Source organism: Molossus molossus, unplaced genomic scaffold (assembly GCF_014108415.1).
Source record: "Molossus molossus isolate mMolMol1 unplaced genomic scaffold, mMolMol1.p scaffold_m16_p_21, whole genome shotgun sequence".
Taxonomy (NCBI): domain Eukaryota; kingdom Metazoa; phylum Chordata; class Mammalia; order Chiroptera; family Molossidae; genus Molossus; species Molossus molossus.
Genome location: NW_023425357.1, coordinates 13,637,840 through 13,653,081, shown reverse-complemented (window position 1 = coordinate 13,653,081; position 15,242 = coordinate 13,637,840). Strand labels below are relative to the sequence as shown.

Here is a 15,242-nt window from a genome sequence, read left to right as displayed (position 1 = left end):
TCTCTTTCTTCTATGGAAAACTGCCCAGTTCTCTCACTGGATCCCTGGTCCTCTCTTTATCTGCTTCTAGAGTCTTTTCCTTTTTTACACAGAAGTCACAGAAACATTTTTCCTTTCTTTCTTTAATAATAATCTACATTTAGTGAAGTGCGTAAGTAAACAGCTTGGTGATCCTTTACATAGTTATACACATGTGTAACTACCACTCAGATGAAGATTGTAGTGGCTTCTCACCATTTTATTTTGGGGCAATGCCCAGCCAAAGGTAGCTCCTACTGTGATTTCTCTCACCACTTATTAGTTTTTTCTGTTCTAGAACTTCATATAAATGAAGTTACAAGGTATGTTTTTTTTATTTGTTTAAGGCTTCTTGAGCTCAACGTGAAGTTTTTGAGATTCATCCAAGTTGCTGAGGCCATTCATTGGCTTTTTCATTGCTGTGTAGTATTCCACAGGATTCGTGAACCACTCTTTCTTTTTCCATTCACTTCTTGAATATTTGCATTATTTCCCAGATTGATCATATTAGAAAGTAAATCTGATTGTGTCCCCAGCTGACTGAGACCCTGTCAACAGTTCTCCACCTTTCTCAGAATTAATTCAAATCCCTTCTCAAGGCCTGTAATGCCCTAAATGACCTGGCCCCTGCCTGGTGCTTCTGCCTCACTGTCTACCCTTCTCCCTCATGCCCTGAGCTCCAGGTGCACTGCTCTCCTCTGAGTCTGAATGGCTCATGCTACTTCCCACCTCTAGGTCTTTGCATCTGCTGCTCCCTCTGTTTTGCGATGTTCTCTGTCCCCATACTGACCTGCTTCATGAACCAAATCCTCCATATCTTTGAGGCCACAGCTCAAATGACATCTTCAGGGAAGCTTCACTGACTGGCCTCCACTTCTAGACTCCATGCCTCCTTGTAGCTTTCTCCACTTCTTCCTTTATTGTCCTCGTGGTGAATGACTATTTGTATGATTATTTGATGAATATCTGTCTCCCCCATTAGACTGCAAGCTCTGTAAGAACAGGCAGTGTTTCTGTCTTAATCTCCAGGCCACCCAGACCAGAGCCGGCACACTGTAGGTACTCATTAAATATTTAGTGAGTACCAAGTGTTGAGTAGACCCCTCTGTGAACCTCAGCATTCTCTCTTCTACCCCCAAACACAAACTTTCTTCTGGGAACTGTGAGGAAACCTGGACTCCCGCCATTTCCCTCCTTGGCAACTATGGGTGAGGCACCCAGGGGCGGGTGTCCCGCCCTACAGCGGACGCTGATTTGGCCTGGTTGGGCAAGGGCAAGGTTGCCTGGGGGGAGGTTACTCATCCTGAGCTCAGGTAAGAGGACCTGGGTTGGGAGGTGGCACACTGAGGGGGGACGCCGAGGGAGCAGGATCGAATCATGGACCCCGCCAGGAGAGCAAGCTCCCAGGCCGTGATCTGGACTACAGGTTGGCTGCTGCTGCTGCTGCTTCAAGGTGGGTCTGGGTAGCTCAGTTGGTTAGAGTGTTGTCCCCATATGCCAAGGTTGTGGGTTCCATCCCCAGTCAGGGCATAGACAAGAATCAACCAATGAATGCATAAATAAGTAGATCAAGAAATCAATGTTTCTCTCTCTCTCTCTTAAAAAACAAAAAAGAAGAAGGTGGGTCTGCTGTGGGGAGGGAATGGAGGAGCAAAGTGGACAGAGTGGGGGCTCTAGGGAGGAAGGTCCCCTCACTCCCTACAGAGGGGGCGGTGGGAAAGATTCCTGCCCTGGGGGGCTGTGGGAGCTCTTCCAACCTGAGTAGAGGGGGACTGTGGGAAGGTCCCCTGCTCTGATTAGAGGGGGCTTGTGGGAAGGGATGCCTCAATGAGCTTACTCATCTGTGGGGAAAATTCTCCTATCCTGAGCGGAGAGGTGTGGGAAGGTACTCCCCATCCTTGGCAGAGTTCTCCCAGAGCTTCAGGTCAGGGATTCCCCCACCTTGGCATATGGCGCTGTGGGAAAGATGCTCCCACTGTAGGCACAGGGGGTCTTGAAGGAAAGGAAGACAATGTATCCCATCCCAGATTTGTGGGAAGATTTTCTTTATTCCTGCGCTGGCAAAGGATGTGCAATAGGACTGTCGCGTTCTGGGGAGAGAGGACGTGGGAAGGACTGTTTCTCCTTCGTGGGAAGGCTTAAGCAGGGGTTGCTTATTCTACTCCGCTCTGCATCCCCAGGAGCTCAGGCCCTGGAGTGCTACAGCTGCGTGCAGAGAGCAGATGACGGATGCTCTAAGGAGAAGACCAAGATCGTGAAGTGCGCACCAGGCGTAGAAGTCTGCACGGAGGCTGTGGGGGCGTTGGAGACCAGTGAGTGGGGCGCCCTGATCCATGTACCCACTCCTTTAAGCTCCTCCAGTCAGGCCCCGCCTCCTTATAGTTCCGCCCCTCCCTCTGAACTTGGTCACACCCCTCTAAGCAGCCCCATCCGTCCCTTTCAGACTGGTCCAGACCCTTCAACACCAACACACGTTAGGCTTAGAGGGGTGAAGGGCTGAGAGTTGAGAACTGGATGGGGTGAACTAGGAAGGGTGGGATCTGGGACCTCGTCCCCTTCCAGGGCACACTCTATCCATTTCTGCTCCACCCTGAGCTCTCCCTATCCATTTCTGTCCCTGCCAGAATGTTTTCCTCCCCAACTCAGCCTCCCCTATCCAGTGGGGCGCTTGATGATGGAGATTTCTGTAGAGGTCTGTTAGGTTCCCTAGGCGGAGTCTCCGACGCTTTGACCCACATCCCACCCGTCTGAGGCCACAGATCCCAGGAGGCCCCACCCCTTCGATGCTGTGCCTTTTTGGCAGTCTCTCAGTTCCTTCTGAGGTTGCCTTCAGCGGTTCCGCCCATCTTATAGCCCTCCCCCTCGATTCTGTTCAGTGTCTGTCAGCCTGGCAGCCCCTTGGATGGGGCATTTTGAAGTTCCACCCCTCCGTTTGTCATTCTTTCCTCCGGATCGGCTCTTTCTGAGGGCCTAACCTCCTCTCACCTCCCTCCCTTCCCTCTCCGCAGTCCACGGGCAATTCTCCGTGGCAGTGCGCGGCTGCGGTTCGGGACTCCCGGGCAAGAATGACCGCGGACTGGACCTTTACGGGCTTCTGGCTTTCATCCAGCTGCAGCAATGCTCCCAGGACCGCTGCAACGCCAAGCTCAACCTCACCACACGAGCGCTCATCCCCGTAGGTCGGTGGGAGCGGAGCCCTAGTCCCAGGGGTGGAGCCGTGTGGGGCCTGAGCCACTTTCCAGCTGGAACCAGAGAAAACGCGAAAGGCTGGGGGCGGGGCCACGCTCTGGGGCGGGGCCAGGATGCAATGGGCGGGGCTTCACTGCGGTGGGCACCTGTGAGGTTGGACGCTAGGGGCGGGTTCACAGGGTGGGCGGAGCTGGAGGCTGAACTAGCGTCGGTCGAGGGGCGGAGACATGGGCTGGAGCCAACTCAGGTGGAGGTGCGCTTTCCGAACCTTCTCGACCCCTTCGTTCCAACCCGCCCCCTCGCAGGTAATGAGAGTGCGTACGAGCCCAACGGGGCCGAGTGCTACAGCTGCGTGGGGCTGAGCCGCGAGGAGTGCCAGGGCACGGCGCCGCCTGTCGTGAGCTGCTACAACGCCAGCGACCGCTTCTACAACGGCTGTTTCGATGGCAACGTCACCCTGACGGCAGGTGAGCGCGCCCGGGAGCGCGGGGCTGTAACCTTTCTGAGGCCTCCTAGGCGACGGTAGCCCTTTCCCTAAAGGGTTCCCCACCTCCAGCGCATTCTGGGAGCTGTGGGCCTAGGTGCTTGTCTTGGTTTCTAGAGCGTTGTGAGAAATGCAGTCCTAGCTCCAGCATAGCATGGGAATAGGGATGAGGGATGCTTTTTGTCCTAGTTTTTTGGGGAAATACATTTCCACAGAGGCCTAAGTGCAGAATGCAGGCATGTTTAATGGGAAATGTAGTTAAACCCTCAAGTTTCTACCCGGGCATTGCGGGGTATCTATTTCTAACTCTTTAAAACTCAAGGGGTTAGGGTGCCCTCCTAAACTAGAGATGAGGTTCAGCCTTCTGGCCTCTGCCTCAAGGAATCATGGGAGATGAAGTTCTTCAAACGCCATCCTTTGCCAGGTGTATTATGGGAGATGTAGTTCTGACTCAGACTAAATATTTGTAATGTTAGGGGGAGAGGTCTGTGGTAAATGACTGGAGGGAGGGAGGGGACGTTTGATGTTTTCTTTGGTCATGTGAGGGTGTTGTATCCCTGTCCAAACCTTTCTTCAAAGGCATTGTTGGACTTGTAGTTCAGCCTGTCAAACTACTATGGGAAATGTGAGCCATCATATGCCAAAGACCTGGACAGTGTTTCTCAAAGTGGGGCCTGAGTTGAGACTTTGGATCAGTGGAACCAGAGCCCTTCTGTCCCTTGTTTTGAGGGTTCTTAACCTCCAAATTTCATTCGGGCTGTGCCTACCCCCCACCGGCTTCAATCACCGACCTATCTGTGTCTTCCTCCTTCAGCTAATGTGACTGTGTCCTTGCCTGTCCGGGGCTGCGTCCAGAATGAGTTCTGCACCCGGGATGCGGTGACAGGCCCGGGGTTCACACTCAGTGGCTCCTGTTGCAAGGGGTCCCGCTGTAACTCAGACCTCCGCAACAAGACCTACTTCTCCCCTCGAATTCCGCCCCTTGTTCTGCTGCCCGCCGCTCAGCCTACCACTCTGGCTCCAACTACCAGTGTTACTACTTCCACCCAAGCCCCAACCACGCCTGTCTCTACTACCAAATCCACCCCAGCCTCCGCCAGCCAGACTCTTCCAAAGGAAGTAGAACCCAAGACCTCCAGAAAAGAGGAATCTAGTTCGGCTGGAGGTGCTGCTGGCCACCAGGACCGTAGTAATAAGGAGCAGTACCCCACAAAAATCTGGACCCCTAGTAAAGGCTCTGCAGCTCCGTCAGCTGGGTTGGCGGCTCTTGTGTTGGCTGTGGCTGCTGGTTTCCTACTATGAGCTTCTCCACCTGGAAACCTCCCTACTGCCCTCCTTCCCTGGCCCTGGGTACCCTCTTCTCCCTTTCCCACCACTGGACTGGGCTGGCCCAGCCCGTTCTTCCAATTTACCTCAGAACCCCCAGCTTCTTCTGCTGCGCTGGTTTGCGGCCTAGGGAAATAAAGTTACCATTGTATATATCCTTCTGGGTTCTAACTTTTTGAGGCAGCAATATCCCCCTCATCGTCTCTCCCTTGTCCTTTTGGTGACTAGGTTTCAGAGTAGTTAGAATTGTCACGGGGATGGTGGGAGAGACAATGATAAGCTTTCTCATAGCTAACCTGGAACATGGTGGGCGGAGTGAATAATGGTTCCTTCCTCTGATGGCTGCTGGGCCTGCCCCTCCATCTTTGTGGGAATTGTTTCAGCTGCTGTCTTACTAGACTGTGAGCTCCTCAAGGGCAGGGACCATGCCTTATGCCTCTATGTGGTCAGTTTCTGGAACATAAAGACCTCAATAAAATTGAATTGCTTTGTACAGTATTTTGAAGGAATCATTTCTGCCTCGCTTCTTATAATAACCTCTTGAAGCTGAGCTAGGGCGGAAAATGCCAAGACCTTTAACAGAGGAGCTGGGACAGCCCTGGGGGAAGTTTGGGTTTGAACTTTCGTCTCCTAGGGTTTAGCCAGCTTATGGATGATCCCCCTGGGGAGGGGGACACTGGCTGAATCCATTAATCAGTGCTGTGGGGTGAATCCTTGTTCTTTATCAATGCTAGGAAGCAGAGGGCAATTTTGTTTAATGGGTTTGTACACTGTGCCCAGGCACCACCCACCTTGCCATCTATCTGGTTTTTTCTTTTTAATGGTTTTATTGATTTTAGAGAGAGGAAGGGAAAGGCAGAGAGAGAGAGAGAGAGAGAGAGAGAGAGAGAGAGAGAGAAAGAAACATTGATGTGAGAGAGAAACATCAATTGGTTGTCTCTGTTACACACCCCAACCAGGGATTGAGCTCACAACCTGGGTGTTGTACCAAGTGCTGAGGTCCCCAAAAACCTCAGTATATTGTTCTTGGCTTCCAAAGAAATAACCTGGAGGACTGGTTGTGAAAGACATGGGTTTATGGGTTTATTAGGACTTTCATGCACATGGGTGGTGGGCAACCAGTGAAGTTTACCACTGCACTGGCTGCCACTGGTGGAGCCGAACCGCTAAGTCCCATCCGGGATGGCCAGTCAGTGCTGTTGTTTCACTGCCACCCAGACTTTCCCAGACAAGGTTTTTAAAGAGTACGGAAAACAGGGCGTGCAGGGATGAGCATGAGATCAAAACGCCAGCTGTTTATAATCCAAGTTCACATCTAGAAGCAGTTTCTCTTTGTTCTTTCTTCTGATCGGGTTCCCAAAGTCTCATAGTCCGCTTACAGATGGCCTACACTATATTTCCTACAGGATGGGAAGGGGAGTTGGAGTATGGGAAGGGGTCCCTGTTTCTATTTACTATACACTGGGTATATGTCTTGACTGGGAATGGAGTCAGTGACCTTTCCATGCTGCTCAACGAGTTGATGCTCAACCAACTGAGCCACACTGGCCAGGGCTCTGTAGGGTTTCTTAATCATTCAGTGGGTTCATCCACTGTGTCCCACTTGTCCAAAGGGCTTGAGGGTGCTGCTGTCAGTCTTTGCTTCCTGTTGGGGATATGGGCCTGAGCCCCATCTCCATCTCCTCCAAACAGATGAAGGTATAGAGGCCCCAAGGAGGAAAAGCCTGGCTTGGGAATGAGATGGGCTGGCAGGCTTTGGGACTGCTTGATGAAAGGGAATAGCATGATAATAATAGCAATATTGCTGATACTACAATTAATAGGGAATAGTTTGAGGTAATAAAACAATAGTAAAAAATGATTAGAGTAACAAAAGAGAGAATTAAGAAGAGCCTGAGCAAAGTACAAGTGGTAAATAGTAACTATAGTTACAAAAATGTTGGTCATTTTTTAAGTCTTACCGAGCCCGGCCAGTGTGACTCAGTGTATTGAGCGTCGTCCCATGGACTGAGAGGCCCCGGTTTGATTCCTGATCAGGGCACATGGCCAGGTTGTGGGCTCCATCTCCAGTGGGAGGCATGCAGGAGGTGTGTTTTTCTCTCACATCAATATTTCTCTCTCCCTTCCTTTCTCTCTAAAATATCAATAAAAACATAAAAAAAAAAATCTTACCAGATACCAGGCCTGTGTTAAGGGTGTTTACATTCATCATCTCATTTAATTTTCTTCTTCTTGCCCTGGCCACTTTGCCCAGTGGTTAGAACGTTGGCCTGCGGTCCAGAGAGACCCGGGTTCAGTTCCCGCTAAGGGCACGTACCTCAGTTGCAGTTTGTCCCCGGCCCTGGTTGGGTTGTGCGGGTGGCAACCACTCAATGTGTCCCTTTCATGTTGATATTTCTCTCTCTCTCTCCCTCCCACTCTATCTGAACAAAAAATTGGAAAAATGTCCTCGGGTGAGGATAAAAAATATATATATATATATAATTCTTTTTAAAAATTTTTTTCTTCATTTAATTTTTTATATAAATTCTCATGAGGTGCAGAGGGTAATGTAATTTAACCCACAGCAAGCAATACATTTATTATGTGCCAGGTACTGTTTTAAGTGCTGTACTTGTATTAACATATTAAACCTACACAACCATCCTATGAGGTAAGTATTAATCATCTGTATTTTACAAGACAAGGGAACCAGGCCCAGAGAGGTTGGGAAACTTGCCCCAATAAGCAGTAGAGACTGGTTTTGAATCTAGGCAGACTGGGTTAATGGAGCATGACCAGGATGGCTGTAACTTTTCCCTCAGCTCAACTAAACTTTAGACAGGCTTCTTCTGCCTCTCCCTGATCTTCCTCTCACCTGACAGACTCCAGACTGTCTGACCACAGAGGCCCCAGATCTCCCTTTTCTTGGAGCATTTAACTTGCTTTAGAAAACTTCTCCTAAATTCTCACATTGCTCTTTTTTTTTTTTAAATAATTTTTCTTTATTGATTTTAGAGAGAGGAAAGGAGAGAGAGATATAGAAACATCGATGAGAGAGAACATCGATTGGCCGCCTCCTGCATGCCCCCCACTGGGGATCGGCCCACAACCTGGGCATGTGCCCTGACCAGGAATCGAACCCAAGACCTCTTGGTGCATGGGTCGGTGCTCAGCCACTGAGCAACACCAGCTGGGCTCATGTTGCTCTTTTGAGATATGTGTATATTTCTTTAAGAACCTCTTGCCAGTTTTACAGCCCAGGAAATAATCTTTCTCAAGGTTCTGGGAACCGTCTCTTTAAAATGTCAACATCAAAAGAGGTAGCATCTCTGTCTCCCAGTTTCCCTAGGACAGTGAGAGCCTAACTTTAATGGGTGCCTTTCTCCTATTTGTAAAACTAGTTCCTGTCATGAAGATACAAGAAAGCGTCCTTTCTTTTGGGTAAAGCCAATTAGCAAACACAGATGACTTATGATCTCTCCATCACTCCAGCTCTTAAAAACCCAACTGCCATCCTGGCTGGTTTGGCGCAGCGGTCAGAACGTCAGCCTGTGGACCAATGAATCACGGGTTCAATTCCAGCCAAGGGCACGTACCTTGATTGCAGTTCATCCCGGCCCCAGTTGGGGTCGTGTGGGTGGCGGTCACTTGATGTATCTCTCTCACTTTGATGTTTCTCTCTCTCTCTTCCCCTCTCTCCTTCCCCCTCTATCTGAAGATAAATGAAAAAAAAAAAAAAAGTCCTCCCTTGGGTGAGGAATAAAAAAAAAACCAACTGCCTTCTGTTTCAGCTGAGTTCAGCTCACACTGAGTTCCGGCCTCTCCCTATTGCAATACCCTTCAATAAAATCTTCCTTCACCTAAAACCAATAGAAGATTGAATGTCAACTGTAATTGAAAAATAAAAACAAAATTTTAAAAAGTCCTCCTTGCCTGTTTCATGTTGTCCAGTACCGTTTTTGCTTTGATAAACACGAGCTCTAACCAGTGAAGGGGAGCAGCATTTTCCCACCCCAAAATATGCCTTTTTGGAATACTGACTATTTTAAACTGGTTATTTTTTTAAGAAACAAAAGACTCAGGAAGTGCCCTTTACCTCCTCCTTATCTGCCCAAAGAAATTCAGATAGGACACCTGAAACCCATATAATTTTATTAAGAAATGTCACCCCAATACATTTAATAAAGCTGTGTGTGCTGCTGGTCACTCATTGTGGGGAGCCCTGCACAGTCCCACCCACGTACCCTGGTCACCCACCAGCCTGCCTGTGATGCATCCCCCAATTCCACTCCAGCCCCTGACCCCTGTTACCACGCGACTTATTTGGGAGCTGGGAGAGGGTGTCGGTGGTGACAGTGGACCCAGTGGTGGGAGCTGGTCCTCGGCACAGCTAGAAAGTCAAGCAGATGCCCACCTTGGCCCAGAGCCCGCTGGGCAGGTGACAGGGAGGGTGTGCAGGCATCTTCTCTAACCTGACTAGGACTTCATTTGAAATGAAATGTGCCGCCTCTGACTCAGGATGGATGCTTTTAGACTGTGTTGCATTCCTCCCCTCAGCCAGCGGGGCTCAGAGGCCTCCCCTGGAGGACAGACGGCCCCACTGGAGGCCTGGCCAGCCTCACAGCCCCTTTCGGGTCACCCATCTCTTCTTGGGCCTCTGAAGTTTCTCTGGGTCAGGGCCTCCCTCAGGAAGGCCTCAGAGGGGCGTGCGGGTCTAGCCGCAGGGCTGTGGGGTCCTGGCCTGGCTTCGTGGTGGCGCTCAGTGTCCTCCTGGAGGCAGTCCCTCTGGCTGCACCAGCTCCACTGCGCTCACTTCCCTTGTTTTTCCTTTTCCTTTGGTTATTATTTATTTATTAATTTTATCCTCACCCGAGGACATTTTCCCATTTTTTATTCAGATAGAGCAGGAGGGAGAGAGGAAGAGAGAGAGAGAGAAACATCGACGTGAAAGGGACACATCGAGTGGCTGCCACCCGCACGACCAACCAGGGCCGGGGACAAACTGCAACCGAGGTACATGCCCTTAGCGGGAACCGAACCCGGGTCTCTCTGGACAGCAGGCTGATGTTCTAACTGCTGAGCCAAACCGGCCAGGGCTCCTTTTCCTTTGGTTAAATATCCCCTTGATCCTTCCCTCTCCAATAAAGCAAAATCATGAAATTTCTCTTCTCAAAAAATAAAAAAAAGTTACAACCAGTTCAAAGGAGAATCTAAAGAACACATGCATACAGGTGATCAGCAATGCTGAAATAAATTTATAAGTGGCCCCCAAACTAGTCAATATCCAGAGGGAGATAACCAACCCTATTTGACCAGGCAGGAATCTTTTGCACTGCTATTAGTTTACTGTCAGTTCAGTTTACTATGATAGTTTAAGGCAAGGAAAGGTGGAGATAACCCAGAAATGTGTGCTAGACAAGACCCCAGGTAATCCTTTCACCTCTAGAAGCCCCCATGTGGCGGGGGAGGCCCAGACACAATCTGTCCTGATGTGGAACCATAAGAGTTGAGGGAGGGCACTTTGCAAGTACAGGTGAGGTGTGGTTCCTATATTGATGGTATTCCCCCTCTAACCTCTGTAACTATGCAGCCACTCAGTGTTGTCCATTTCATTGTTGCTGTAACAAAGTCCCACCAACTGGGTGGCTTAAAACAACAGAAATGTATTGTCTCACAGTTCTGAAGGCCTGAAGTCCAAAATCAAGGTGTTGGCAGGGTCATGCTCTCTCTGGAGCTTCTAGGGGGGGACCCTTCCTTGTCTCTTCCAGCTTCTGGTGGCACCAGAGGTTCCTTGGCTGGTAGAGCATCAATCCGATCTCTCTCCTTCACACAGAATCTTTTTGTTTATGTCCCAATTTTTCTCTTCTTAAATGGACACCAGACATATTAAATAAAGGCTCACCCTAATGACCTCATTTTAATTTGATTAAATCTGCAGAGACTATTTTGAAATACAAATGATAGGAATATGTTCTGAGAAATGCATCGTTAGGCAATTTCGTCGTTGTGTGAACATCATAGAGTGCACCTACACAAACCTGGATGGTACAGCCCACTACACACCTGGGCTGTATGGTGTACAACCATTGTGTACGCAGTCAGTTGTTGACTAAAATGCATTATGTGACATGACTGTAAGGTCACATTCACAGGTATTGGGGTTAGGACTTCAACATAATTTTTTTCAGGGGACACAGTTAACAAAGACACACTATAGAATAGAGGTTCAGCCCTGCAGATTTGGCTCAGCAGTTAGAGTGTCAGTCCACAGACCAATGAGTCACGGGTTCGATTCCGGTCAAAGGCACGTACCTCAGTTGTGGTTCATTCCCACCCTGGTTGGGTTGTTTGGGAGGCAACCAGTCCATGTGTCTCTCTTACATCGATGTTTCTCTCTCTTCCTCTCTCTCTCTCCCTCTATCTGATGATAAATAGAAAAATATCCTCTGGTGAGCATTAAAAAAAAAAAAAGAATAGAGGTTTGGAGGCCAGACTTGTATCAGACAACCTAAGTTTCTTTCTTTCTTTCTTTTTTTGTGTGGTATGTGCCCCTAGCAGGAACCAAACCTGGGACTCTCTGGTCCGCAGGTCGACACTCAACCGCTGAGCCAAACTGGCCAGGGCCCTAAGTTTCTGTTAACTACTCTGTACCCAGTACTACCACACTAAAATTTCACTGCTAGTGAAATCGGGATGATAAGTTCTCTAAGCCTCAGTGTCCACATCTAGGAAATGGGGATAACAATAGTTTCTACCTTTAGGACTCTTGTGAGATTTAAAGTGGATAAAATAAGTCAAATGCATATAGTAAGTGCTCAGAATACAGGGAGCAAGCAAGTTGGTGAAGTTGATTCAAACTGATGCAATCACATTTCATCAATGAAAGAAAGAATGCTGAAATAAGACTACAAAATGATATTCAAAACTAGTTTGTGTCCTGCAGGGCAATAAACCTTCATCTCTGGGGTTATATTGTCTGATGGGCAGAAATAATTTGCAACTTATCTTCTTATTTGCAAAAATCATTTGCTTAGTTAATACCTAAACTTTATAGAGTCTGGGCCCTAATCAGTGATAAATAGTAAGACATACAAAGCTATATTCCCCCAGAGTCAGATCATCCCTGAGTACCTTGGCATATCAGGATGATGCTCTAGCCATCTGAGCTACCCGGCCAAGGCCCCTTTTGTCTTGTCTCTAAGTTTTAGATCAGCATTGCCCAACAGGAATATATTACAAGATACATTTAAATTACATATGTAATGCCCTGGCCAGTTTGGCTCAGCGGTTAGAGCATCAGCCTGCGGTCCGGAGAGACCCGGGTTTGGTTCCCGCTAAGGGCACGTACCTCGGTTGCAGTTTGTCCCTGGCCCTGGTTGGTTGTGCGGGTGGCAGCCACTCGATGTGTCCCTTTCACGTCGATGTTTCTCTCTCCCTCCCACTCTACCTGAACAAAGAATGGAAAAATGTCCTCGGGTGAGGATGATAAAAAAAAAAAAAAAATTACATATGTAATTTACAATTTTCTAGTATCTACAATAAAAAAAGAAAAGGAAAGGTGCAATTAATTTAAATAATATATTTACCCATATATACTAACATTATAATCAATATAAAAACATTATCATGAGATATATATATATATTTTTTGTATGAAGTCTATGGAATCCCATGTGTATTTACACTTATATTACATTTCAGTTTGCAGTAGCTGTTTCAGGTGCTCGATATATAAGTCTTTGGAACTTGTTCCCTGGCTCAGCTGGTTGGGTGTCATATCTGCACCAAAAGGTCGCCAGTTTGATTCCTGGTCAGGGCACATATCCAGGTTGTGGGTTCAACACCCAGTCAGGTTGTGTGCAGGAGGCAACCGATTGATGTTTCTCTTTCACAATGATGTTTCTCTGTCTCTCTCCCTCTAAAATAAATAAGAACATATTTAAAAAAAGATCAAGTTTTGGAACTCAGTATAAATGGAGATATACAATATGTACTCTTTGTGTAAGGCTTCTTTCATTGAACACAGTGTGCTATCTCACAGTTTGTTTATTCATTCTTCTGATGGACACCTGTGCTGTTTCCAGCTTGGGGCTATTATGAATAAAGCTGCTATGAATATTCTGTACACTTACTCTTATGAACACATGCCTTCAGCTCTCTTTTGTAAATACAGAGGAGTGAAATTGTGTGGTGTTGTCAGTAGGTCTTTTAAATGTTATCCATTCTGTATGTATGTTGTAGCATCTAATTGTGACTTTAAATTTTTTTTTTTTCAGATAGAGCAGGAGGGAGAGAGGGAGAAAGAGAGAGAGAGAAACATAGATGTGAGACAGACACATTGACTGGCCACCACCCACATGACCCCAACCAGAGCTGGGGACAAACTGCAACTGAGGTACGTGCCCTTAGAGGGAACTGAACCTGGGACTCTCTGGTCTGTGGGCCGACGTTCTAACCACTGAGCCAAACTGGCCAGGGCTAATTGTGACTTTAATATGCATTTCCCTGAAGACTAATTGTGTTGAGTAGCTTTTCCCTTTTTAAAATAGGTTTTTATTGATTTTAGAGAGAGAGGAAAGGAGAGGGAAAGAGAGAAACATCAATGTAAGAGAGAAATGTCTATCAGCTGCCTACTGCACACCCCCTACTGGGGATCTAGTTTGAAACCCCGGTCTGTGCCCTGACTGGAGCCAAACCTGTAACCTCTTGGTGCATGGGCAAATGCTCAACTGAATGAGCCACATAGGCCAGGGCAGGATTTCACTTTTTTTTTTTTTTTTTTTAATCCTTACCCGAGGACATTTTTCCATTTTTTGTACAGATAGAGTGGGAGGGAGAGAGAGGAAGGGAGAGAGAGAGAGAAACATCGACGTGAAGAGACACATCGAGTGGCTGCCACCCGCACGACCCAACCAGGGCCGGGGACAAACTGCAACCGAAGTACGTGCCCTTAGCGGGAACCGAACCCGGGTCTCTCCGGACCGCAGGCCAACGCTCTAACCGCTGAGCCAAACCGGCCAGGGCTAAATATATATATATATTTTTTATCCTCACCCGAGGATATTTTTCCATTTTTTGTACAGATACAGCGGGAGGGAGAGAGAGGAAGAGAGAGAGAGTGAGAGAAACATCGATGTGAAGGGACACATCGAGTGGCTGCCACCCGCACGACCCAACCAGGGCCGGGGACAAACTGCAACCGAATTACGTGCCCTTAGCGGGAACCGAACCCGGGTCTCTCCGGACCGCAGGCCGACACTCTAACCGCTGAGCCAAACTGGCCAGGGCAGGATTTCACTTTTTTGATAGCCAAAGGGATACTGGGAGGAGCTCTGTGGAGAGTTGAGAAGGCATGAAATAGGAGAGGAGGATAGTGAATGGACTGGGAAAGTCTAGGCTGATTTCTAGACAGAATGAAAGGCCCACTGGTGGTTATAAATGATTAATTTAAAGTAAGACTTTCAGCAGGATGTGTAATTTTTCTCCAGCTTTGTTTACTTACCTGGGTTGAAAGTTGAATATTAGAAGATTGTCTTGCTAATAGGACAAAGCCAGAGACTTGAGCATGTATGCAAAGGAGTGATTATAATGATTACGAGTGAAATTTAAGATTGGGAAGGAGGAAATTTGAGGCCTGAGGGATATGACAGAGAGCTTCTTCATTCATTCATTTATTCAACACATTTTTTTTTATCCTCACCCAAGGACATTTTTCCATTTTTTGTTCCAATAGAGTGGGGGGGGGGGGAGAGAGAGAGAGAGAGAGAAACATCTATGTGAAAGGGACACATCGAGTGGCTGCCACCCGCACGACCAACCAGGGCTGGGGACAAACTGCAACCGAGGTACACGCCCTCAGTGGGAACCGAACCCAGGTCTCTCTGGACCGCAGGCTGAAGCTCTAACCGCTGAGGCAAACTGGCCAGGGTTATTCAACACATTTTCTATTAACATGTACCATGGGTCAAACATCAAGCTGTCTGGTGGGGAAATGGCTGTGAATCAGAAGAGTCAATATGGTCGAGGAGATTCTACAATCAAGTTTTGGCCTTGGCAGCTACTTCAGTTTGACTTGGGCAAGATAGTCAACTTCTCTCTGCCTCAGTTTCTTCATCTTTAAAAACAGAGGTGATGGAGAAAGTAAGGACATTCTCAAAGAATGATGGGGAATGTAAAAAGGACATAGGAAGACAACTTGAAGAGGCTCCTTATGGCCCAAACTGGAACATGGTGTGCCTCAAAT

At 47.9% G+C, this 15,242-nt stretch overlaps 1 protein-coding gene across 1 annotated transcript; it reads left to right on the top strand.

The window, feature by feature from the left end:
• Window positions 1–1,373: 1,373 nt before the first annotated feature.
• LYPD3 (LY6/PLAUR domain containing 3) lies at window positions 1,374–5,479 on the top strand. Its single transcript, XM_036275382.1, has 5 exons — window positions 1,374–1,471; window positions 2,199–2,330; window positions 3,027–3,197; window positions 3,513–3,674; window positions 4,506–5,479. The coding sequence occupies exons 1-5, from the start codon at window positions 1,396–1,398 to the stop codon at window positions 4,991–4,993; spliced, it is 1,029 nt and encodes a 342-aa protein (XP_036131275.1). The 5' UTR covers window positions 1,374–1,395; the 3' UTR covers window positions 4,994–5,479.
• The last annotated feature ends 9,763 nt before the right edge of the window (window positions 5,480–15,242 follow it).